The 24,847-nt window shown below is 37.4% G+C and overlaps 1 protein-coding gene and 1 long non-coding RNA gene across 3 annotated transcripts in view; one reads left to right on the top strand and one right to left on the bottom strand.

The window, feature by feature from the left end:
* Window positions 1-18,963, top strand: part of LOC144569207 (uncharacterized) — a 40,568-nt gene extending 21,605 nt beyond the window's left edge. The window contains exon 2 of the long non-coding RNA XR_013516022.1: window positions 18,471-18,963. This is a non-coding gene — a long non-coding RNA (uncharacterized LOC144569207). The remainder of the gene's footprint in view (window positions 1-18,470) is intronic.
* Window positions 17,154-24,415, bottom strand: PEL1 (Eukaryotic release factor 1 (eRF1) family protein). 2 transcript variants are annotated; one of them, XM_078319425.1, is made up of 16 exons: window positions 24,252-24,415; window positions 23,857-23,939; window positions 22,603-22,678; window positions 21,762-21,836; window positions 21,439-21,495; window positions 21,081-21,126; window positions 20,700-20,775; window positions 20,076-20,151; window positions 19,726-19,758; window positions 19,196-19,264; window positions 19,003-19,109; window positions 18,353-18,425; window positions 18,173-18,211; window positions 17,960-18,054; window positions 17,643-17,749; window positions 17,154-17,389 (listed from the first exon to the last, which is right to left on the bottom strand). In XM_078319425.1, the coding sequence occupies exons 1-16, from the start codon at window positions 24,300-24,302 to the stop codon at window positions 17,316-17,318; spliced, it is 1,137 nt and encodes a 378-aa protein (XP_078175551.1). In that variant the 5' UTR covers window positions 24,303-24,415; the 3' UTR covers window positions 17,154-17,315. The 2 variants fall into 2 exon arrangements, with proteins under 2 accessions (XP_078175551.1, XP_078175552.1); XM_078319426.1 differs by having other exon boundaries at window positions 19,003-19,103; window positions 24,252-24,413.
* Window positions 24,416-24,847: the final 432 nt, after the last annotated feature.

Below are 24,847 nucleotides of genomic sequence, written 5' to 3'. Positions count from 1 at the left end.
GTTTGGTGCACTCCAGTAGTGTCTTTAGATGGCAAGATAATAGGGCATTTACAGCCCTAATACAACACTCCAATTGAAGGTTTTTGGAGGACTCTAGTAGTGTCTCCAGATTGTAAGATAATAGGGCATTTACGACCCTAATGCAACAGCCAAATGATGGTGTCTGGAGCATTCTAGTAGTCTCTCCAGATGACAAGATAATAGGGCATTTAGGACTCTAATACAACTCTCAAATTGAATATGTTTGGAGCACTCAAGTAGTGTCTCCAGATGGCAACATAATAGGGCATTTACAACCCTAATGCAAGACTCCAATTGATGGTATTTGGAGCACTCTAGTAATGTCTCCATATGGCAAGATAATATAGCATTTACAGCCCTAATACAACACTCCAATTGAAGAAGTTTGGAGCACTCTATTAGAGTTTTTTTGTATGGCAAGATAATAGGGCATTTACAACCCTAATACAACACTCCAATTGAAGGTGTTTGGAGCACTCTAGTATTCTCTCCATATGGCAAGATAACAGGGCATTTACAACCCTAATACAATGCTCCCATTAAAGGTGTTCGAAGCACTCTAGTAGTGTCTCTAGATGGCAAGATAATAGGGTATTTATAACCCTAATACAACACTGCAATTCATAGTATTTGTGGCACTCTAGTAATGTCTCTATATGGCAAGATAATACGACAAATATAACCCTAACAAAACACTCCAATTGAAGAAGTTTGGAGCACTCTAGTAGTGTCTTTATATGGCAAGATAATAGGGCATTTACAACCCAAATACAACACACTAATTGAAGGTGTTTGGAGCAGTCTAGTAGTGACTCTAGATGGCACGATAATAGGGCATTTACAGCCCTAATACAACACACCAATTGAAGGTATTTGGAACACTCTAGTAGTGACTCTATATAGCATGTTAATAGGGCATTCACAACCCTAATACACCACTGCAATTGAAGGTATTTGGAGCACTCTAGTAGTGACTCTATATAGCATGTTACAACCCTAATACAACACTCCAATAGAAGGTGTTTGGACCACTCTAGTAATGTCTCCCTAAGGCAAGATAATAGAGCATTTACGACCCCAATCCAACATTCCAAATGAAGGTGTTTGGAGCACTCCAGTAATGTCTCCATATGGCAAGAATAGAGCATTTCCGAGCCTAATACAACACTCAATTGAAGATCTTTGGTGACCTCTAGTAGTGTCTTTAAATGACAAGTTAATAGGACATTTGCAGCCCTACAACACTCCAATTGAAGGTGTTTGGAGCACGCTTGTAGTGTCTCCAGAAGGCAAGGTAATAGGACATTCACAACCCTAATGCAACAGCCAAATTGATGGTGTTTGGAGCACTCTTGTAGTTTCTCTAGATGGCAAGATAATAGGGCATTTAGGACTCCAATAAAACTCTCCAATTGAATGTGTTTGGAGCACTCAAGTAATGTCTCCAGATGGCAAGATAATAGGGCATTTACAACGCTTATGCAACACTCCAATTGAAGGAGTTTGGAGCCCTTTATTAGAGTTTTTTTGTATGACAAGATAACAGGGCATTTACAACCCTAATACAACACTGCAATTGAAAGTGTTTGGAGCACTCTAGTATTGTCTCCAGATGGCAAGATAACAGGGCATTTACAACCCTAATACAATGCTCCAATTGAAGGTGTTTGGAGCACTCTAGTAGTGTTTCTAGATGGCAAGATAATAGGGCATTTATAACCCTAATACAACACTCCAATTGATAGTGTTTGTGGCTTTCTAGTAATGTTTCTATATGGCAAGATAATACGACATATACAACCCTAACAAAACACTCCAGTTGAATGTGTTTGGAGCACTCTAGTAGTGTCTCTATATCGCAAGATAATAGGGCTTTTACAACCCAAATAAAACACACTAATTGAAGTTGTTTGCAGCACCCTAGTAGTGTCTCTATATGGCATGATAATACGGCATTTACAACCCTAATACAACACTTCGATTGAAGGTGTTTGGAGCACTCTAGTATTGTCTCCAGATAACAAGATAACGGGGCATTTACAACCCTAATACAATGCTCCAATTGAAGGTGTTTGGAGCAAGATGATAGGGCATTTGCAACCCAAATACAACACTTCAATTGATGGTGCTTGTGGCACTCTAGAAATGTCTCTATATGGCAAGATAATACGGCATTTACAACCCTAAGAAAACGCTCCAATTGAAAGTGTTTGGAGCACTCTAGTAGTGACTCTAGATGGCATGATAATATGGCATTTACAGCCCTAATACAACACTCCAATTGATGGTATTTGGAGCACTCTAGTAATGTCTCTATATGGCAAGATAACAGGGCATTTACAACCCTAATACAACACTCCAATTGAAGGTGTTTGGAGCATTCTAGTAGTGTCTCCAGATAGCAAGATAATAGGGCATTTAGAACCCTAATACAACACTCCAATTGAAGGAGTTTGAAACACTCTATTAGAGTCTTTATATGGCAAGATAATAGGGCATTTACAACCCTACAACACTCCAATTGAAGGTGTTTGGAGCACTCTTGTATTGTCTCCAGATGGCAAGATAACAGGGCATTAACAACCCTAATACAACACTCCAATTGAAGGTGTTTGGAGCACTCTAGTGGAGCACTCTAGTAATGTCTCTACATGGCAAGATTATAGGGCATTTACAACTAGGGGTGTTCAAACGGTTCGGTTTAATTGGTTTTGGATCGAACCGATTTAGATCAATTTAAACGGTTCAATTATTTTGATTTATTGAATCGGTTCGGTTGGTTTTTCAAAACAAAATTATAACTTCAGTTCGGTTCGTTTTGAAAATTTTCAAAATCGAAATAACCGAACTAACCGAACTTTCATATAATATGAATTTGATCGGAATCACCCCGGTTTATTTTTTAATACTCCGGTTTATTTCTTAATCAATTGCTTTAAATACTTGGTTTATTTCTAAATATCTTAGTTTATTTCTTAATACTCCGGTTTATTTCTTAATATACTTCGGTTTATTATAAATCAATTGTTTTAAATAAAAAAATTAATATATTTCGGTTTGAACCGAACAAACCGAACAAACCGAACAAACCGAACAAACCGAAATAAAACTTTGGTTCGGTTCGGTTCGGTTCTATTTTTAAAACTGAATTATAACTTTGGTTTGCCAAGTTCGGTTTCAACCGAACCGAACCGATGAACACCCCTATTTACACACCAAATACAACACTCCAATTGAAGGTGTTCTAGTAGTGCAAGATAAAAGGACATTTATAACCCTAATATAACACTCCAATTCATAGTGTTTGTGGCACTCTAGTAATGTCTCTATATGGCAAGATAATACGATATATACAACCCTAACAAAACAATCCAATTGAATGTGTTTGGAGAACTCTAGTAGTGTCTCTATATAGCAATATAATAGGGCAATTACAACCCAAATACAACACACTAATTGAAGGTGTTTGGAGCACTCTAGTAGTGTCTCTAGATGGCAAGATGATAGGGCATTCGCATCCCAAATACAACACAGTAATTGATGGTGTTTCGAGCACTCTAGTAGTGTCTCTAGATGGCATTATAATATGGCATTTACATCCCTAATACACCACTCCAATTGATGGTATTTGGAGCACTCTAGTACTGTCTCTATATGGCAAGATAATAGGGCATTTACAACCCTAATACAACACTCCAATTGAAGGTGTTTGGAGCAATCTAGTAGTGTCTCCAGATGGAAAGATAATAGGGCATTTAGAACCCCAATACAACACTCCAATTGGAGTTTGAAGCACTCTATTAGAGTCTTTATATGGCAAGATAATATGGCATAGTACAACACTCCAATTAAAGGTGTTCGGAGCACTGTATTGTCTCCAAATGGCAAGATAACAGGTCATTTACAACCCTAATACAACACTCCAATTGAAGGTGTTTGGAGCACTCTAGTACTGTCTCCATATGGCAAGATTAGGGCATTTAGAACCCTCAAACAACACTCCAATTAAAGGAGTTTGGAGCACTCTATTACAGTCTTTCTATGGCAAGATAATAGGGCATTTACAATCCTAATACAACTGTCCAATTGAAGGTGTTTGGAGCACTCTATTATTGTCTCCATATGACAAGATAACAGGGCATTTACAACCCTAATACAAGACTCCAATTGAAGGTGTTTGGAGCAATCTAGTAGTGCCTCTAGATGGCAAGATAATAGGGCATTTAGAACCCCAATACAACACTCCAATTGAAGGAATTTCAAGCACTCTATTAGAGTCTTTATATGGCAAGATAATAGGGCATTTACAACCCCAATACAACACTCCAATTGAAGGTATTTGGAGCACTCTAGTAGTGACTCTATATAGCATGTTATTAGGGCATTCACAACCCTTATACAACACTGCAATTGAAGGTATTTGGAGCACTATAGTAGTGTCCCTAGATGGTAATATAATAGGGCATTTAGAACCCTGATGCAACACTCCAATTGATAGTGTTTGTGGCACTCTAGTAATATCTCTATATGGCAAGATAATACGACATATACAACCCTAATACAACAGTGCAATTGAAGGTATTTGGAGCACTCTAGTAGTGAATCTATATGGAAAAATTATAGGGCATTTACAACCCTAACAAGACACTCCAATTGAAGGTGTTTGGAGCACTCTAGTAATGTCTCCCTAAAGTGAGATAATAGAGCATTTACAACCCTAATACAACACTACGACCCTAATACAACACTCCAAATGAAGGAGTTTTGAGCACTCTAGTAGAGTCTCTATATCGCAAGATAATAGGGCATTTACAATCCTATTGCAACACCCCAATTAATGGTGTTTCGAAGACTCAAGTAGTGTCTTTTGATGGCAAGATAATAGGGCATTTACAGCCCTAATATAACACTCCAATTGAAGGTATTTGGAGCACCTTAGTAGTGACTCTATATAGGAAGTTAATAGGGCATTTGCAACCCTAAAACAACACACTTATTGAAGGTGTTTGGAGCACTCTAGTAGTATCTCTAGATGGCAAGATAATAGGTCATTTACAACCCTAATACAACACTGCAATTGATGGTGTTTGTGGCACCCTAGTAATGTCTTTATATGGCAAGATAATACGGCATTTACAACAAAATACTCCAATTGAAGGTGTTTGGAGCACCGTAGTTGTGTCTCTAGATGGCAAGACGATAGGGCATTGGCAACCCTAATACAACACTCAATTTGATGGTGCTTGTGGCACTCTAGGAATGTCTCTATATGGCAAGATAATAGGGCTTTTATAATGCTAATACATCACTCCATATGGCAAGATAATAGGACATTTACAACCATAAAACAACACTCCAATTGAATTTGTTTGGAGCACTCGAGTAGGGTCTCCAGATGGTAAGATAATAGGGCAATTACAACCCTAATACAACACTCTAATTGAAGGTGTTTGGAGTACTCTAGCATTGTCTCCATATGGCAAGATAATAGGGCAATTACAACCCTAATACAACATTCCAATTGAAGGTGTTTGGTGCACTCTAGTAGTGTCTCTATATGACAAGATAATAGGGCATTTACGACTCTACTACAACACTCCAATTGTAGGTCTTTGGTGACCTCTAGTAGTATCTTTAGAAGGCAAGATAATAGGGCATTTAGAACCCTAATACAACACTCCAATTGAATGAGTTTGGAGCACACTATTAGAGTCTTTATATGGCAAGATAATAGGGCATTTACAACCCTAATACAACACTTCAATTGAAGGTGTTTGGAGCACTCTAGTATTGTCTCCAGATGGCAAGATAACAGGGCATTTACAACCCTAATACAATGCTCCAATTGAAGGTTTGGAGCACTCTTGTAGTGTCTCAAGATGGCAAGATAATAGGGCATTTAGAACCCTAATACAACACTCCAATTGATAGTGCTTGTGGCACTCTAGTAATGTCTCTATATGGAAAGATAATACGACAAATACGACCCTAATACAACACTGCAATTGAAGGTATTTGGAGCACTCTAGTAGTGTCTCTATATAGCATATTAATAGGGCATTTACAACCCTAATATAACACTCCAATTGAAGGTGTTTGGAGCACTCTAGTAATGTCTCCCTAAGGCGAGATAATAGAGCATTGACGACCCCAGTACAACACTCCAAATGAAGGTGTTCGGAGCACTCTAGTAATGTCTCCATATGGCAAGATAATAGAGCATTTCCGACCCTAATACAACACTGAATTGAAGGTGTTTGGAGCACTCTAGTACTGTCTTTATATGGCAAGATAATAGGGCATTTACTGTTGGGTTTTTGACGGTTCAAACCCATTGATTTAGCTTAAGGTGCGGAAAGAGTAAAACAAAAATTTTGACATCTACCTTAAGCTACGGATTAAATGAATCAGGAAGATCCATTTAATCCTATTTACAGATCTACTCCATAATTGATTTTCTAAAGCTTTAAATTTACTTATCAATTAAATAGATTAATATAACATGTTTATACCTTGTTTCCAAATCACAGTTGGAATGCAGACCGAGCGAGAAGAGCTACACCAGGGAAGGAATCGACTCGGAGTATCACACGTGTGATACCTCTATCGGTTATCCACCAAGACTAACCGGAGAGCGGTTTATTTCTTCTGCCAAAAATACTATAAACCGCGGAATTCTGCAGAAACACTATTCACCGAAATAGGGACAGATTAAATATATTTAAGACTCCAAGTTATTCCGTTTCACTTAAAAGCAAAACAAGAAATACCGCAGAGTTTGCAAAAATATATTTTTCTGAATCTCGTAATAACCGAAACAGGGGAAGAGAGAAATTCCGATTAACGAAGTAATCAGATTAACATGTGAATTAGTAAGTTTTCTCTCTACCCTCACCCCTCTATTTATAGTGGTTTGAGGAGGTTCGCAAAAGACCGAAATACCCCTCAAAACAAATCTATTTACCAAAAACCCTTGACACCTCATCCTTTAATATGTGAAAAGACCAAAATACCCCTTCCACACCCTTCCACACTCTTCTCCATGCTTCTACACCCTAAGGTGTCATGCAAGGTGGCATAGGTGTGAAATGACCATTTTGCCCTTGGCCCATTAAGGCATGAATAGTAAAAGGCTTTGATTTTGGGCTTTGACTTTGGGCTTTTAATTTTAATTAAGGCTTTGATTATTTTGGGCTTTTAACCCATAATTCAAATCCATAATTAACAAATTAAAATCCAAATCAAATATATATAATTGTCATATACAATTATATTTCTTTTCGGTTGTTGTTCGGTAACTTTTATACAACGTAACGTGTACGTTTATAAATTAACCGTTGTTTCTGCTTGTCATTCTAAATGACATTTATAATTTAATTATATCACGTATAATTAATTATAACCATATTAATATTAATTATAATCAATTTATAATTAATCAGTAAGATTCTCCGAGTAGCTCCTATATGGTGTGACCCAATAGGATCTGTGTTATGTTGGTTGATATCACTTTATTAGACCTATTATTTCGACTTGTTTCCATACAAAAATCTATGTTTTGAACCAACAAATGGTGCCTTTTACATTGAATATCCATAGAATGTGGTACTGCTATGTTTTGGTTCTTACTTTGCAGGAATCAGGCGAAAACGGACAAAATCAGGGAAGTTACTGAAATCTGAGACATCCGATGCGACCCTCATCAGAGCCGATGCGACCCTCATCAGAGCCGATGCGACCCTCATCAGAGTCGATGCAGGTTGCATCAGACCTGATGCAGGTCGCATCGCGAGTTTCCAGAGCAGACAGCAAAGGCCCAGAATTGAAGCACTCGTTTTAAAAAGCCTATAAATAGGCCACTCCTGCTACCAGAGAGGGAGTTCCGAAATTTAAAGATTCAAAGCCTCAAGGAGAGAGAAAAGATCAAGAGAGAAGAGAGAGATTGGAGATCGCTTGGAGAAGAAGAGAAGATTGCAAGATCCTCTCCAATCCACCTTGGATCTTTGAGCTTCATCATGATCTGCCTATTCTCTCTCTCTTTTATGCTTTCTTTTGCTATGCTTGAGTAGATCTCTAGTTCTTAGGGTTAGGATGTAGTCTCTAAACCTTGTCTTTGAGTTGAATGATGTTTTGATCTAAGTTTGAACTTGTGTGATTGTTGTTTGAGTATTCATTGTTTGCTTGATTGTGATTTCTTGATTGATTCTTGATTGTCTACTGTTAGATGTCTATAGCATCTCTTCTAGTAATTTGGCCTTGATGTATCTTGTAATTGTGATTGAGCATTTGAGGTAGATCTAAGATCAATAGTAGCCGAGAGGTGAAATTTCTATTATCGAAAGGTTGTAGATACCTCTAGTTAACCAGACAATCAATTTAGGTTAGATACCAGTAGGCGAGAGCCACAGGTTGAAGCCTCGCACAAGAAATCAACTTAGATACGAACACATGTCAGCTCTGCTCGAGGGCCATGCGACCCGCATCAGAGATGATGCGAGTCGCATCATACGGATCGCATCAGAGATGATGCGAGTCGCATGATAGGTCCAGAGAAGGCAAAGTTTGGGATGAAACCTGAAACCCTAGGAACGCCTTTTATCATTGTTCAAAACCAAAACCTTTAATTGCTTTCATTTACTGTTAATTGAATTGACACCCGAAATTAGGAAACATAAACAAACCAAACCCAACTTTTCACACTTCTAGTACCTAGCTTGGATAAGTGGTGATTTAGAATCGAATTAAACCGTCCCTGAGGATCGATACCTTAATATACTATACGGATAGGGTTGTGCACTTGCAACCCTAGACGAGAGTAGATTCAAGGTTTAAACTGGTATAGCTTGCTATACCTGAGACTTTGTAGCCTACCTTTGTAAGCGAACAAGTTTTTGGCGCCGTTGCCGGGGACGGCTATTAATTCTTTTCTGGATTTTTGCTTATCCGAGTTAATCTAGATTTTAATTTGTATATTTTTCTTTTATTTTTCTCTTACCACAGGAAGACCAAGACACCATGGCAACATACCAACAGTGGTCCGGCCGCAACAATTCTCGAGGAGGAGGAGGCGGTCGATACAGGGTTGATCAGATCACAGCTCTATATGCTAGAGCTGCCGAGCTGGAGGAGGCCATGCAAGAGGCTCTAATCAAAATGAGCATGAAGGCAGTCGGTAACCATCGACCACAGCCACGTGTCATGTGTGGGGATAGGAGGCACTCTTACGAGTATTGCCCACTGGCGGAATGGGATGAGGAACCCGAACAGGTCAACTATCTCAGCAACTACAATTGCAATTTCTACAACAATGCACCATTCGACAACTCAAACAACTGCTCATTCCAATCCGATCCACCCGAGCCGTACATTGATCCCGCTGTGAGTAACTTCACACACGAGCAAGGGAAAATGAATCAAATCATGTGGGATCAAATGCAATCTATGTCTACTCAACTAGCTGCTCAGAACAAGTTGCTGGAGCAGTTGAGTCACATAGTCACCTCGAGCCAACCTCAACCTGGAAAGCTGCCCGCTCAGCCAGAACCAAACCCAAGAGGAGAGGCAAAGGAAATCACTCTGAGAAGTGGGGCCCAATACAAGGAACCAGCCAACCTAACAGGTCAGATCCCATCGGACGCGACTCGCATTCCAGAGATGCGACTCGCATCAGGCTCTGAAAAGGTTGAAACAAGCGAGTTGGAATCAGTGTATGGAGCAGATGTGACTACTGTCGACCTGGGAGAACCTGGACGCGGGCAGGATGAAGCAAACGCGAGCCGCGCGCCACAGTCTGAGGACCCAGAGGAACCAGAACGCGAGCCGGATGAACTTGACGCAGGTCGCGTTACACAGTTAGAAGGTCTGAAGAGTAAGCAAAGCGAGTCGGATGAAGCTGCTGTGAGGTCTTCACACGACTCGAGTGTGCCTGACGCGGACCACGTCAAAATCCAAACAGAGAGTCCGACCCCTGAACTCAAGCCTCTTCCAGTAAATTTCAGGTATGAGTTCCTAGATCCAGATAAAACTTGTCATGTGATCTTAAATGCAGATCTCAACCCTGATCGGACTGCCACACTCTTGGGGAAATTGAAAGCTCACATAAGCGCGATTGGGTGCTCGATCAAAGACTTGAAATATATGGGGTGGATTTTTCTTTTGCAAGTGTTTGAGAACACGACGCTCCACTCAGATTTGCCCCCGTATTGCACTGTTGGACACTTTGAGGACTTCCAAACTCAGCAAAATGTGATCGCAAACTTTATCGAGAAGCTGATGGGCACGAACCCAGCCACATGCATGCACAAGACCTTACCAGCGGATGATCACAGACACACGGACCATGCAGACCATCATACGGGCCATGCACAACCAACCTGGTCGATGCATTATGTTCCTTGGTGTGTTAGAAAGAAAAAACCACCTGACCCTTATGAGGAAAGAATGGTGTATCCTTCCGACACATTCGACACGGCGCTCCACCAAAAACCACCCGATCCACCTCCCACCAATCAGTGAGACGCCCCCGCCTCACCCCTCACTCCATGTCTGGTTAGTTTCCATATTTTCTTCTATTTACTTTTTCTTGTGTGAATTCAAGCATTGAGGACAATGCTTCATTCAAGCTTGGGGGGGTGAATAGAAGAAAACTGTATCTGCATTTAGGTCATGTTTATTTTTCCAAAATTTGCATTTTTAGGTGATAAATTTGTGTGATTGCTTGGGTTAAGGACTTGTTTGAACAATTTTGGTTGTGATTTGGATGACTTTGAAAAATTAGAACTAACCTCATAATTGATCAAAGAACTGATTAGGAAGGGATGTTTTGAGAACTTGAAAGGATGAAAACTTGAATTGTATCAAAAATCAATTTTTTTTGAAACTGAACTGTGCCTTTTAAATAGGGAAATGGGGATTTTAAATAAAGAAAAATTTGGATATCCATTGGTATGAATGAATATCAATGGATGTGTGTATTCATGGTATATGTGCAAAAGCAAAAGAATAAAAAAAATAAAAAGATGGAGAAAATAAGAGTACTGGCAATAAGTCCTATTGGGCGCCTTTGAGCTCGTCTCCCAAATTTAAAAAAGAAAAAAAGAAAAGAAAGAAAAGATGGAGAAAATAAGAGTACTGGCAATAAGTCCTGTTGGGCGCCTTTGAGCTCGTCTCCCAAATTTAGAAAAGAAGAATAACTTTTGCATATATCAACACACGAAGTCCGCGACTTGCTAACCTAAGCTTGTTCCAAGCTTGGGGGAGAAAAAGGGAAAATCTCCACAAATGAGAGCTTGATTTTAGTAAAAGAATGATAGATTGATCAATTCGAGTATTCAGCTTTGCAAGTATTAAAACATTCTAGAACTTGAAGTTTGATTAGTCAATTTGTGGGGTGAATCAAAATTGATCAAGGAAAGTCCAAATCATACCATAAAGATTCTCGAGGTTCTTGATTTAAGCAACTCATGTAAATTTTCACATTTAGGAACTTAACTTGCATTTAGAGTCCAACCCGGTAACAAAGAACAGATCTCTGCTTGAGGACAAGCAAAGGTTAAGCTTGGGGGAATTTGATATCACTTTATTAGACCTATTATTTCGACTTGTTTCCATACAAAAATCTATGTTTTGAACCAACAAATGGTGCCTTTTACATTGAATATCCATAGAATGTGGTACTGCTATGTTTTGGTTCTTACTTTGCAAGAATCAGGCGAAAACGGGCAAAATCAGGGAAGTTACTGAAATCTGAGACATCCGATGCGACCCTCATCACATCCGATGCGACCCTCATCAGAGCCGATGCGACCCTCATCAGAGCCGATGCGACCCTCATCAGAGTCGATGCAGGTTGCATCAGACCTGATGCAGGTCGCATCGCGAGTTTCCAGAGCAGACAGCAAAGGCCCAGAATTGAAGCACTCGTTTTAAAAAGCCTATAAATAGGCCACCCCTGCTACCAGAGAGGGAGTTCCGAAATTTAAAGATTCAAAGCCTCAAAGAGAGAGAAAAGATCAAGAGAGAAGAGAGAGATTGGAGATCGCTTGGAGAAGAAGAGAAGATTGCAAGATCCTCTCCAATCCACCTTGGATCTTTGAGCTTCATCATGATCTGCCTATTCTCTCTCTCTTTTATGCTTTCTTTTGCTATGCTTGAGTAGATCTCTAGTTCTTAGGGTTAGGATGTAGTCTCTAAACCTTGTCTTTGAGTTGAATGATGTTTTGATCTAAGTTTGAACTTGTGTGATTGTTGTTTGAGTATTCATTGTTTGCTTGATTGTGATTTCTTGATTGATTCTTGATTGTCTACTGTTAGATGTCTATAGCATCTCTTCTAGTAATTTGGCCTTGATGTATCTTGTAATTGTGATTGAGCATTTGAGGTAGATCTAAGATCAATAGTAGCCGAGAGGTGAAATTTCTATTATCGAAAGGTTGTAGATACCTCTAGTTAACCAAACAATCAATTTAGGTTAGATACCAGTAGGCGAGAGCCACAGGTTGATGCCTCGCACAAGAAATCAACTTAGATACGAACACATGTCAGCTCTGCTCGAGGGCCATGCGACCCGCATCAGAGATGATGCGAGTCGCATCATACGGATCGCATCAGAGATGATGCGAGTCGCATGATAGGTCCAGAGAAGGCAAAGTTTGGGATGAAACCTGAAACCCTAGGAACGCCTTTTATCATTGTTCAAAACCAAAACCTTTAATTGCTTTCATTTACTGTTAATTGAATTGACACCCGAAATTAGGAAACATAAACAAACCAAACCCAACTTTTCACACTTCTAGTACCTAGCTTGGATAAGTGGTGATTTAGAATCGAATTAAACCGTCCCTGAGGATCGATACCTTAATATACTATACGGATAGGGTTGTGCACTTGCAACCCTAGACGAGAGTAGATTCAAGGTTTAAACTGGTATAGCTTGCTATACCTGAGACTTTGTAGCCTACCTTTGTAAGCGAACATTGGTAAACAGAGTTAAAACTGTTTTAACTTCTATAATCATGAGTGGTATCTGGCAACACATATGACCATCCAATTACACAGATGATGCTATACTGTACAATATCACGATCCAGTAAACTATTTACTTGTGTCAGTTCTTTTGTCTCATAGCTATCAGATTAGTTTCAAGGTAGATGTGTGTCATCCTTGCAAACGTAATCTTTTCTTGATCTTGAGCAGATTATCAAATATAATTACTCTTGTAATTATACCGCATGCAGATAATCTAACTCTACCAAGGGGCCCAGTGATGCTATAGCTCGTATAGAGATACGAGGGACAATAGTACTTTTGGTAGACTATCACTTCCTCAGCTAAGCTATACATATGGGAATGCTACCATTATGACTGCTTTTTACGGACAGCGGTAGATAGCAATCACACATACATATTTCTCAGTGGGAACGATAAATACCTCATACTTTAGAATGTGACACTGAATGAAAACATAAATGACACGAACACAATTCTATTTAATGTCTCATTCGGGGTCTGTCAAATACCATGTTCCTAGAACATGTATCTATGTGATTAAAATGACATCTCATGTCAGGTGGTTTGTAAAACTTAACCATCTTTTAATCCACATACTAACCTTATAGCGGTAATTAGTGTTCCTGCTAATTACCTTGGTCAGTGACCTTTTAAGAGTATATATCATCTATATTATGGAGTTTCACAATTTCAGTCATAAACTCGAAATGATCCATAAATGCAATAATACTCAAGGTAACAAAATGATATATAAATAAACATTCAATTCATGAACAAAGCTTTATGATAATTTATCGTATTATTGACTTCTAGATTATTACAAACTAACATTTACAACCCTAATACAAAACTCCAATTCAAGGAGTTTCGAGCACTCTAGTAGAGTCTCTGTATAGCAAGATAATAGGGCATTTACAATCCTAATGCAACACCCCAATTAATGGTGTTTCGAAGACTCTAATAGTGTCTTTAGATAGCAAGATAATAAGGCATTTACAGCCCTAATACAACACTCCAATTGATGGTGTTTGGCGCACTCTAGTAATGTCTCCCAAAGGCAAGATAATAGAGCATTTGCGACCCCAAAACAACACTCCAAGTGAAGATGTTTGGAGGACTCTCGTAATGTCTCCAGATGGCAAGATAATAGAGCATTTCTGATTCTAATACAACACTCCAAATGAAGGTGTTTGGAACTCTCTAGTATTGTCTCTATATGGCAAAATAATAGGGCATTTACAACCCTAATACAACACTCCAATTGAAGGAGTTTCGAGCACTATAGTAGATTCTCTATATCGCAAGATAATACTGTATTTACAATCCTAATGCAACACCCCAATTAAAAGCGTTTGGAGGACTCTAGTAATGTCTCTATATGGCAAGATAATACGGCGTTTACAACCCTAACAAAGCACTCTAATTGAAGGTGTTTGGAGCACTTTACTAGTAACTCTATATAGCAAGTTAATAGGGCATTTACAACCCTAATACAACACACTAATTGAAGATGTTTGGAGCAGTCTAGTAGTGTCTCTAGATGGCAAGATAATAGGGCATTTACAACCCTAATACAACACTCTAATTGATGGTGTTTATGGCACTCTAGTGATGTCTCTATATGGCAAGATAATATCGTATTTACAACCCTAACAAAACACTCCAACTGAAGGTGATTGGAGCACTCTAGTAGTGTCTCTATATGGCAAGATAATAGAGCATTTACAACCCGAATACAACACACAAATTGAAGGTGTTTGGAGCACTCAAGTAATGTCTCTAGATGGCATGATATTATGGCATTTACAACCTTAATACAACACTCCAATTGATGATGTTTGTGCCACTCTAGTAATGTCTCTATATGGCAAGATAATACGGCATTTACAACCCTAACAAAACAGTCCAACTGAAGGTGATTGGAGCACTCTAGTAGTGTCTTTATATGGCAAGATAATAGAGCATTTACAACCCGAATACAACACACAAATTGAAGGTGTTTGGAGCACTCTAGTAGTGTCTCTAGATGGCATGATAATTGTGCATTTACAACCTTAATACAACACTCCAATTGATGGTGTTTGTGGCACTCTAATAATGTCTCTATATGGCAAGATAATACGGCATTTACAACCCTAACAAAACACTCCAATTGAAGGTGTTTGGAGCACTCTAGTAGTGTCTCTATATGGCAAGATAATAGGGCATTTACAACCCAAATAAAACACACTAATTGAAGGTGTTTGGACCACTCTAGTAGTGTCTCTAGATGGCATGATAATATGGTATTTACAACCCTAATACAACACTCCAATTGATGGTTTTTGGAGCACTCTAGTGATATCTCTATATAGCATGTTATTAGGGCATTCACAACCCTAATACAACACTATAATTGAAGATATTTGGAGCACTCTAGTAGTGTCTCTTTATGGCAAGATAATAGGACATTTACAACCCAAATAAAACACACTAATTGAAGGTGTTTGGACCATTCTAGTAGTGTCTCTAGATGGCATGATAATATGGTATTTACAACCCTAATACAACACTCCAATTGATGGTTTTTGGAGCACTCTAGTGATATCTCTATATAGCATGTTATTAGGGCATTCACAACCCTAATACAACACTATAATTGAAGATATTTGGAGCACTCTAGTTGTGACACTATATAGAATGTTAATAGGGCATTTACAACCCTAATACAACACTCCAATTGAAGGTGTTTGGAGCACTCTAGTAATGTCTCCCAAAGGGAAGATAATAGAGCATTTACGACCCCAGTACAACACTCCAAATGAAGGTGTTTGTAGCACTCTAGTAATGTCTTCATATGGCAAGATAATAGAGCATTTCCGACCCTAATACAACACTCCAAATGAATGTGTTTGGAACACTCTAGTTATCTCTCTATATGGCAAGATAATAGAGCATTTACAACCCTAATACAACACTCTAATTGAAGGAGTTTTGAGCACTCTAGTAGAGTCTCTATATCGGATTAACTATTCGGACTTTGAAAACGGAGAAAAATTATAGGGTGCATTTGGATGCACAAAAATTTGGGTGCATTTGAACCCTCCTCTATATATATATAATTGGCCTTAGTGTCGTTGTATCCCCTTTTCATTGAACTCAATAAATTGTATTAAATTAAATTGGTTTGATTTATTTGTTGTTCGTGTTCAATTCATGATCTATGTAGTGTAGCTCTCTTACGTCTTGGACGTAACGTAACGGAACGGAACGGAACGGAACGGAACGGAACGGAACGGAACGGAACGGAACGGAACGGAACGGAACGGAACGGAACGGAACGGAACGGAACGGAACGGAACGGAACGGAACGGAACGGAACAAGAGAAGACGATATTATTATTTTTATCTCTATGTCTAGGTCGTGACAAGAGTAACCAAGTAGACAAATTTATTAATGTCCAAAATAATTTTGTTCTGACACAGTCCGTGTCCGGCCCATAAAATCAAGGTGTCTATGGACCATATATCATTTTAAGGCCTTAATCTATCAGTGCTGGGCCTCCGCTCTAGATTAAGATATTCAAATTTTAAAAACTCAACAACAATTAAATTAAGGTTGAATGGAAGCAGAAGGTACTCCCAATTTTACATTTGTCGAGTACTGGGGATACATACAATTACAGAAGCAACTTAACTAGCAAGGCTTTATTTTATGTGGGTAAGATATTGACAGAGCTACTTTGACTTCATACAGTGCACGATCAATAGATAATTAGATACAACATGAAAAAAAAATACTGCCATTGATGCGCTGCATGAAACTAAATGAATTCTTAGTCAGATGAAAAAATATATGACTGTGTTAGTCAGAGGTTAAAATTTATTCTTTTTCAAGTATCACTTGATGTTTTCTACAATCGGAGAATGAATAGCACTGACCCGGACCCGGATGGACACCCACACGAAACACTCTATCTTTCTTTGGTTAGCGGTTATTCCAACATTTTGTTGAGTAACCCGTATTTTTCATCCAACGCACCCTTATGCATTTTTTTACATCATTAAGATGTCTGATTCTTCTGGATTTCACAATGAATTCATTATCACTTTTCAGAGGGGGAAAAAAAAAAAAAACTAATATAGCACAGAACAACAATAAAATTAGAAAAAAAAAACATATATCAATTATTTCCTTTTATTAGTCTTATGCCTTCTTATTCCTACATCTCTCACAAGAACATAAATTATGAAATCTATGGACTACCTCCAAATAGAACCAAGAGAAAGATATTTGCATCAAGTGGCTACATCTCTAAATCCTCTAATTCTGGCAAAGGAAACCGTAGTAGAGCTGCAATTCCAGTTAATTGTGCCAGCTCTGGAAAAGAAACCCATAATTTAATAAGAAATATGAAACTTAAATTTATTGGACAAAACCTCAGGCACCACAACTCTCCTATTTCAAAGTAATTCAAGTTTTGGCATTATTGGAATGCCAAACAATTAGTAGCATGACATTAGATATTATGATATCAATGCTCTAAATTAAGAAGCAAACAAAGTTATCTACATACTCAACAGCTAGTAAAACTCATTAAAGTTGGTAAGGTAAATCATAAATGTACACTTACGCTCTCCAGAGACATGCATGGAAGAGAAAATGTGCACAGTTCCACCTGAATCTTTGACAGACTCCACCAAACGCACATACCTTTGCCTCTCAGCTATATCGGCATTACTGTAGAAAGTTGATTAACAATAAGAAAACAAATAAATAATTTTTAATATGTAGTACAAGTATAGAAAATGACACGGTAATATTCTATTGTTTTCAGAAAGAATTTGCATATAGCTCCTATAACCAAATGTTTGGTGGTAAAACATGACTATCACATCGCCCAACAATATTACAAAATTCTGTAATTAAATATAGAAAAGAATGTAATACCGAAAAAGATTATCAGTTATTAGAAGAGTCTCGACTGCCATTCTATCATTAGCAAACTCAACATGCTTAGGCCCATAACAAGCACGTGAAGAATCCTATAATTATGCAATAGAAGCACACCAAAAAAAAAAAAGCATGAGGATTTTTTGGAACCAAAAATTGACAGGATAAGAGACTTTGTCACGGTTAAAAAGAAAGGAAAACAGTTCTTACATTTGAAAGCATAGTAAAGAAATCCTTCAAGGCTCGAACCTGTAATTGATAAACAAAATATAATCAAGGAAAAATAATATCAGCATGTCTCAAAATTAAAATTAAAATAACAAATTATGATCAAACAAAATTAAATTCAAAAACTAGAAGTGTGTGCTTGCATTTTTTAAACAAGTATACCTCTTGGGCTGCCTTTGTATCTTTTATTAGGTTCATTACATTTGGAGACTCTAGCACATCTTTCAAACTATGCCTGTATTGTTGCAAAGTACGTTAAAAGAATTAACAAACAGTGCAGGTAGTCAAATTGTAAATCAAGTGATGATGTTAACAACTGCATCCTATGCAATCATTAGCATTAAACTCTCTTACTGTGTGGTAAACTTTTACAGGGCATCTAAATGGAAATCATTAGCAGTATTTTAGCTTTTTTATATTACATAAACAATTCTAGAAGAAAGAAGAAAACATATCAGACAAAGAAAGAGAAAAATAAGACCACGTTATTGTAAGAAATTAAGGTAACAATTGCTATCAATACTCAAAACAAATTTTCAATCAAGTTTAAAATATATGTAGTTTAAGACATGACGAGTTGCAAGCATTTGATACTAACAACCGCATTGTTTGAAATCCTTATAGTTACTTTGCACTAAATTTAGTCAATTCAATTAAACAAATTAAAATTATGCATAAATGGTTAAAGATTTGGCCATTCCCTATTATCTTCTTGGAGGGCCAAAAAACCTTTTGGCAGTCTGAATTCCTCAATATAGCATTTCTGCAAATAATCATAGTTCAAGGACCAACATGTAAACAAGAAGACTAACTTGTAACCAGAAGTTGCATGTGCAAGGATAATCCGTGATTTGTTCTCAATTACTGTCCTTAAATCCCGCCTTTGTGCTTCCAAGAATAAGTAATCACGGAACTGATCCTGTCAAATAACAAAAATAAACTATGAATTCATAAAAGCTACAAACAAGATGTTGTAAATTTAAGAGTGGAGAAATAAAGTCTAACCTTTGTGAAACCGGGGCTTGCAATCACAACACACTGTACGATGCTGAAATCAATATGCTTTAACCAAGCCTAAGAAATACAAGAAATTCCCAGTTAAAATTGCATCGAAAAATAGCTTTTTGCTAATGAATTCATTTTTACAAAAACGTACTTCTACAAAAATATTTTGTTTCCACACACAAAAAAAAAAAAATGTCAGTCACTGTACTCTTCAAATCATAAAAATATCAACCAAAACCCTCCCCTTCTCATACTTATATAAAAACCCCAACTAAAGCCCCCTGCATTGCTTGCTCCATAAAAAAAGGTTTGTTCATAACTTTGAAAACGAAATTGGGTTGGTTTAAAAACAGTACAATTTGGTAAAGTACTTGAAAACAATGTAAAGGAGGCAGGTCAATGAGGACATCTCTTGCATTCAGCAGGGGTGTCTGTGATATTTCAAACTTCGTACGAGTATAAAATCTAGAAATTATTATTGCATAATGAAGGGAAACCCTGAAATTTTCTCAGTTTTTCCTCGAACTAACCTGAAGAACATTCTCAAAGAATTTCTTGAGAGCCTACAATAGAGAAGATACAAAATCAAACATTAAATCAAGTTTGGAGATATCGAACAGCTGTTGACATTGTTCTTTTTTTCATTTTTACCAGTTGGTATTTTAAGTTCCTTCAATTCAGAACCTCTGCTGATCTTCGTACTCACAAGAAATTCAAAGGTTCAACTATTACTATTAAATGTGTACAGGTTTACAAGATCAACGGTACCAGCACTGGCATAAGGTTACTCCCAGTAACAATACATACAATATCGACACAGTTCTGGTACATAAATGACAGTAACAGATCCATGCATGGACTGACGCGAATTGTAACATACCGATTCGTAACCAGCAATGGCAGGACCGTGCTTCCGAGGGATGGATGTTTCTATACGTGACCTTGCTGTTGTGATGCTGTTCAAGTACATTACAAGATCGTCAGAATAGTACCAAGTTGGGCCTTTCGTGAAAGAGGAATAAAAGGCAATTTATTATTTTTCAGAAAATGCCATAATTATTGGTGCATGCATAAAGCATCATTTTGAATAAGCTGGGCAATAAGTTTTCTCATGAAATAAATGATTGGGATGGACAAGCAATGCCTTCAAGAAGTTTATTGAATAGAAAAGCTCAAAATTAAGAATAAAAAGGAATTAAGAGAAACATTCCATTTAGGGAAAAAAATAACTTGGTTGACCAGAGAAGGTCTAATGGGTTGAATTATATGACAAACTTATAAAATTGACACCTAATTAGTCATTTTACTTTACCAAATAACCATTAAGTGATATCTTAGCTATACAACTCTTTGTTTCTTTTTACAAATTCGCAATAATTTTTGGGGGTATTTGTTGTGATTACATATCAGATACCATATTATCAATGTCCTTCACCTTACTGGTACATTTGCGAAGTACCAGTTAGGAATCTAGATCATACTGACAACAGCACATACAGCTTACCTCCGGCCAATCAGGAAGAGTTGCGCAAGGCCTTCTTGCATCAGAATAACAGAGAGATCAGCACTAGCAGCCGGATCTAAATTAGATGAATACATAATAAACATCCAACAAGAAAAGAAGTTTGAAAAATACAACAAGTCACTTTCTATTATTTAGAAGAGGTATTCAGTACTACAATACCATTTGCAGGACCCAGAATACATGATACTGTTGGGTTTCATATAATAATTTGTCTTTTCTTTTTTGAGGGGGGAGGAGAGGGCAAAGGTTTCATATTAAAATCCTCAATAGACACTGATTAATATGTGCAAACCACAGGTAAAACACAAATTGGACAAAGGGAATGCTTATCAAATAATTAAAGGTATTTGCTGATCATACCACTTGCTTGATGAAGAATATCACGTGCAATGGAATCCCAAATTTCCTAACAAAATTACAAAAGAAAAAAGAAAGTTTCTCAAAAAGAATGTATAGCACAAGGGAATCAATTTAAAGTGCACCAGTATATGTTACGAAACAAATCAATCCCACACACACATGCACTAAACGAGAGCTAGTTTTTTTGGATGACCTTGTTTCTAAATTGAAAAAAACTTCACACAAAATAAAACATATAGTAAGATCAAGCTAATCATATGAACTTACAGTAACTTAACATGAGAGATTAGTTCTACTAGCAACTAAACTTTTTCTTCTCAAATTATTCAAGAAAAACTGGAACTAACTATGCTCTTACCTTGCTTATTACGAAAGGCCTATGTAGCTCAAGCTCCAAAGTATGAAATTGCCCAATCTGCATCAAACAAAAGACAAACTCGATACAAAAATTAAACTTTCTAAAATTGTTCTATTACAACCTTACAGTACCAACAGTACAACCAATTGCCTTCAGGCTTGTAAAACAAAACACACAAGCCAAGAAAAAGAAGTGGAATAGACATGAAAAAAAGTTCAAGCAATTCGCAAACTCATATGGTGGTGCAGGCAGTGCATGCTGATCCCTGTTTTTTATGTTGGAAATAAGGAACCATATGATGTCTTAAAACATGGCTAACCAACCTTGACATGCTCGTTCTCTGTTAAGTTCTTGCCACGTACACGCAAGACCGAGCCCTCTTTGTCATAATCTACAGCCTATTTCACAAAAAGATAATTAAAACCAAACATAAAAGGAAAAATTGCAAGACATTAACTTGTGAGTTGTGAATTAAAATCAGGGCTTGAAATGGTTGAGTAGGCATAATCAAGTAGTTTGGTCCAGCCCAACCTGCCAACAGGTCAAGAAATAGGGAGCCTGGACCTGACCAATTAAATGATCATATCCATTGTGTTGAGTCAATCACAGTAAGTTAGGGTTTCCAATAGTCAAATTTGACTCGTATTAAATGCAAATTGAATTTTATTCTTTATTTTCACAAAAAAAGTTTCAAATATAGCAGATGGTCAAAGTCAGATTAGCCAAAGACGAGTTGACACGCCACATGTAGCAATCTGACATGTGCCTGACCCATTAAACCAGCAGTTAACTCATGTTAAATCAACAGCTTCCAGATCTTGTAAAAGATCTGAGAACATGATTACTGCTTTACCGAGACTCAGAAAGATGCCAAACAGATAAATAGGCTATGATTTGGAGAGGTATAAAGTGAGGGATGGAGGATGACTATCATCCACACTGTCACATGGGAAGAGCTTAGCCCTTATTACTCCACTATATCCCACTCCGAGATGTGGCCTCAGAAATTAATGACGTAACAAAAACTAGTTGAGCACAAAAAAAACGATGAAAAAAAACTAATACAGAAGTTCTTCAAATCTGAGAGGATGTTGGTGGCTGGCTGGTACAGCTATTGTACCCACAACAAAATCTGAGATTTGAGTACCCTGGAATGTATTTTACCTCAACTCTGATTTCTAGCTTCAACTTTACTCGTTCTGCATCTCTTCCCCCTGAAGCCATCTCTCGAAGCACCTTTCTGCCATACAAAAAAAAGGTTAATTTGCATTGAGTGCTTATGCCAGAAAAACCCAATCCATCATCATTTGAGGAAACAGTAAACAACTTTTTTTCCTTTTTTCTGGTACATGCGAATACCAGAAATATTACTGCCTTATTTCAATTTAAGGATAGTGGTAAACAATGTAATTTTGGTACTTGCAAAAGGTTCCCACTTTTATATAGGAAAAACATATCCTCGCAAAACATTATAGTATCTAAAGAAAAATGTATTGTTTATTGTTCTTGACCAAGTTTACCCCTCCCAGGCCCCCATTATGTTTGCAAGCACCCGTATCATCTCATAGTCGTCTTGACAAAATAATAATCAAATCTGAGGGTCAGAAAAAGGAGGGTGGTTGTGATAGGCATGGCGAGCCAACGTAAAATACAGCCTTTTTATGAAAATGAAACCCTCCTGGTTGAGTTTTATTTCTAGCCTACCCCAACTTGTTTGGAACTAAAGGCTTTGTTGTTGTTGTTGAGGGTCAGAAAACAAGACAATTGAATAAGAGCAAATTGCAAGGAACTAACAGAAGGTTGATTCATTTTAAATTAAAGTGCTTTATTGGCAACAATATAAGATCTAAATTGGTTGAAGTTCTGTTGGGCTAACTGAATTAGGAAAAATTGGTATTGTAGCAGGAAATGAAATTTTTGCAAATGACAATAAATTGTTGGTGTTTTTATTCTTATTTTCTTCATTTTTTCAAAACACCACCTTCCAGTTTAAAGTTATGCCAACATGCTGAAATTTTAGTGAGTACATACAGGTATCAGTTGTACCATTTTGTCTTTTTCTCTTTTCAGTTTGGTTATATGGATGTTGAAGCATTAATAGCAATCAAAAGCAACAATTAAGACTTTGAGCAAAAGGGGGGGTAGCACAATTGGCTAGGAAAATGTCCTAGAGTTGTTATACCCAAAGGTCGAGAGTTCGATTCCCCTTCACGAACCTTGGTAGCTACTACCAAGTTTTCAAAAAAAAAAAAAGACTTTGAGCAACATAAGATCAAAATGTAAGACAATAATATTGGTATAAACTACCAGTTGGAACAACATATTGGCCAACATGCCAATACTCCTCAGCAGGGACTGTACCTGAAGCTCTCTATCTTTTACCGAACTGTAACTCATCATAAAAATAAAGTATCATACCGAACAGTTGTGGCTTGAACTGTGTCTCCTGGACAGATGAGGTTATAAGCATGCCACATATCATCATCTTCTACTGGTTTAAGCTGATACGAAGAAGAAAGTTTCAAACTTTAGTATCTCGGTGCCTGATAACGTAACTGATTAGGCTTTATTTTAAGTTGAGCAAAATTTATGGTAACTTGAGTCTTCTGCTTACCTTTGTCACAATGTTTTCATAAACAAGGGATAGAAAAAAAAAAATGGAATCAAAGGAAAAGACCCAAATTGGCAAAAATCTAAAAATTAGGCCTTATTAAATTTCCGCCTATTTCCTTTTAATTCATTGGTGCATGACGCATAGAACTATTTGAGAAATTGAGAGAGAGAGAGAGAGCGAGAGCAACAAAGAGGCAAACCTTGACGGTACCGGGTCCGTTAGGTACCAAATTCCGCCAGATTAGCTGCATCGCTAGAGATATTTTGGAGCTTTCTCTCTTCTGAAAGATCAGTAGAATACAATGGAATGGAGGCGGGGGAAGTGGAAGAGGAAGAGGGGAACAGAGAGGGTGTGGATTTTAACAGCGTCTTTCTCACTTGACGCAACCGTGAGGTCAGAGAAAAAAAGGTTTTTGGACCGATTTTTTTTAAAATACCCATTAAAAAAATTAATTTAATAAAAATAACTAGATCTGAACAGAAATTTTAAAACTACCCAGATCGCGGATTTTTTCTGCGCTCCGGAATTTTTATTCCGGGCCGCGGAAAAAATTATTTTTTATTCCGAGCGCGGATAATCGGATTTAAAATTATTTAATTTTTTATTCCGAGCGCGGATAATCGGATTTAAAATTATTTTTTTTTTTTTAGAGTTTGGAGGAAAAAAAATTATTTTTTTGTTCCAACTTTGCACCTCTGGTTAAGATATCAAAACACCTTCAAAAATCATGAAAATTTACCGACATGCATTCTTGACTTCATAGAATAAGACTGTAAAGTTTCATACAAAATCTCA

The sequence above is a fragment of the Carex rostrata genome, chromosome 18, assembly GCF_964058835.1.
Source record: "Carex rostrata chromosome 18, lpCarRost1.2, whole genome shotgun sequence".
Taxonomy (NCBI): domain Eukaryota; kingdom Viridiplantae; phylum Streptophyta; class Magnoliopsida; order Poales; family Cyperaceae; genus Carex; species Carex rostrata.
This window is presented reverse-complemented; position numbering and strand designations above follow the sequence as displayed.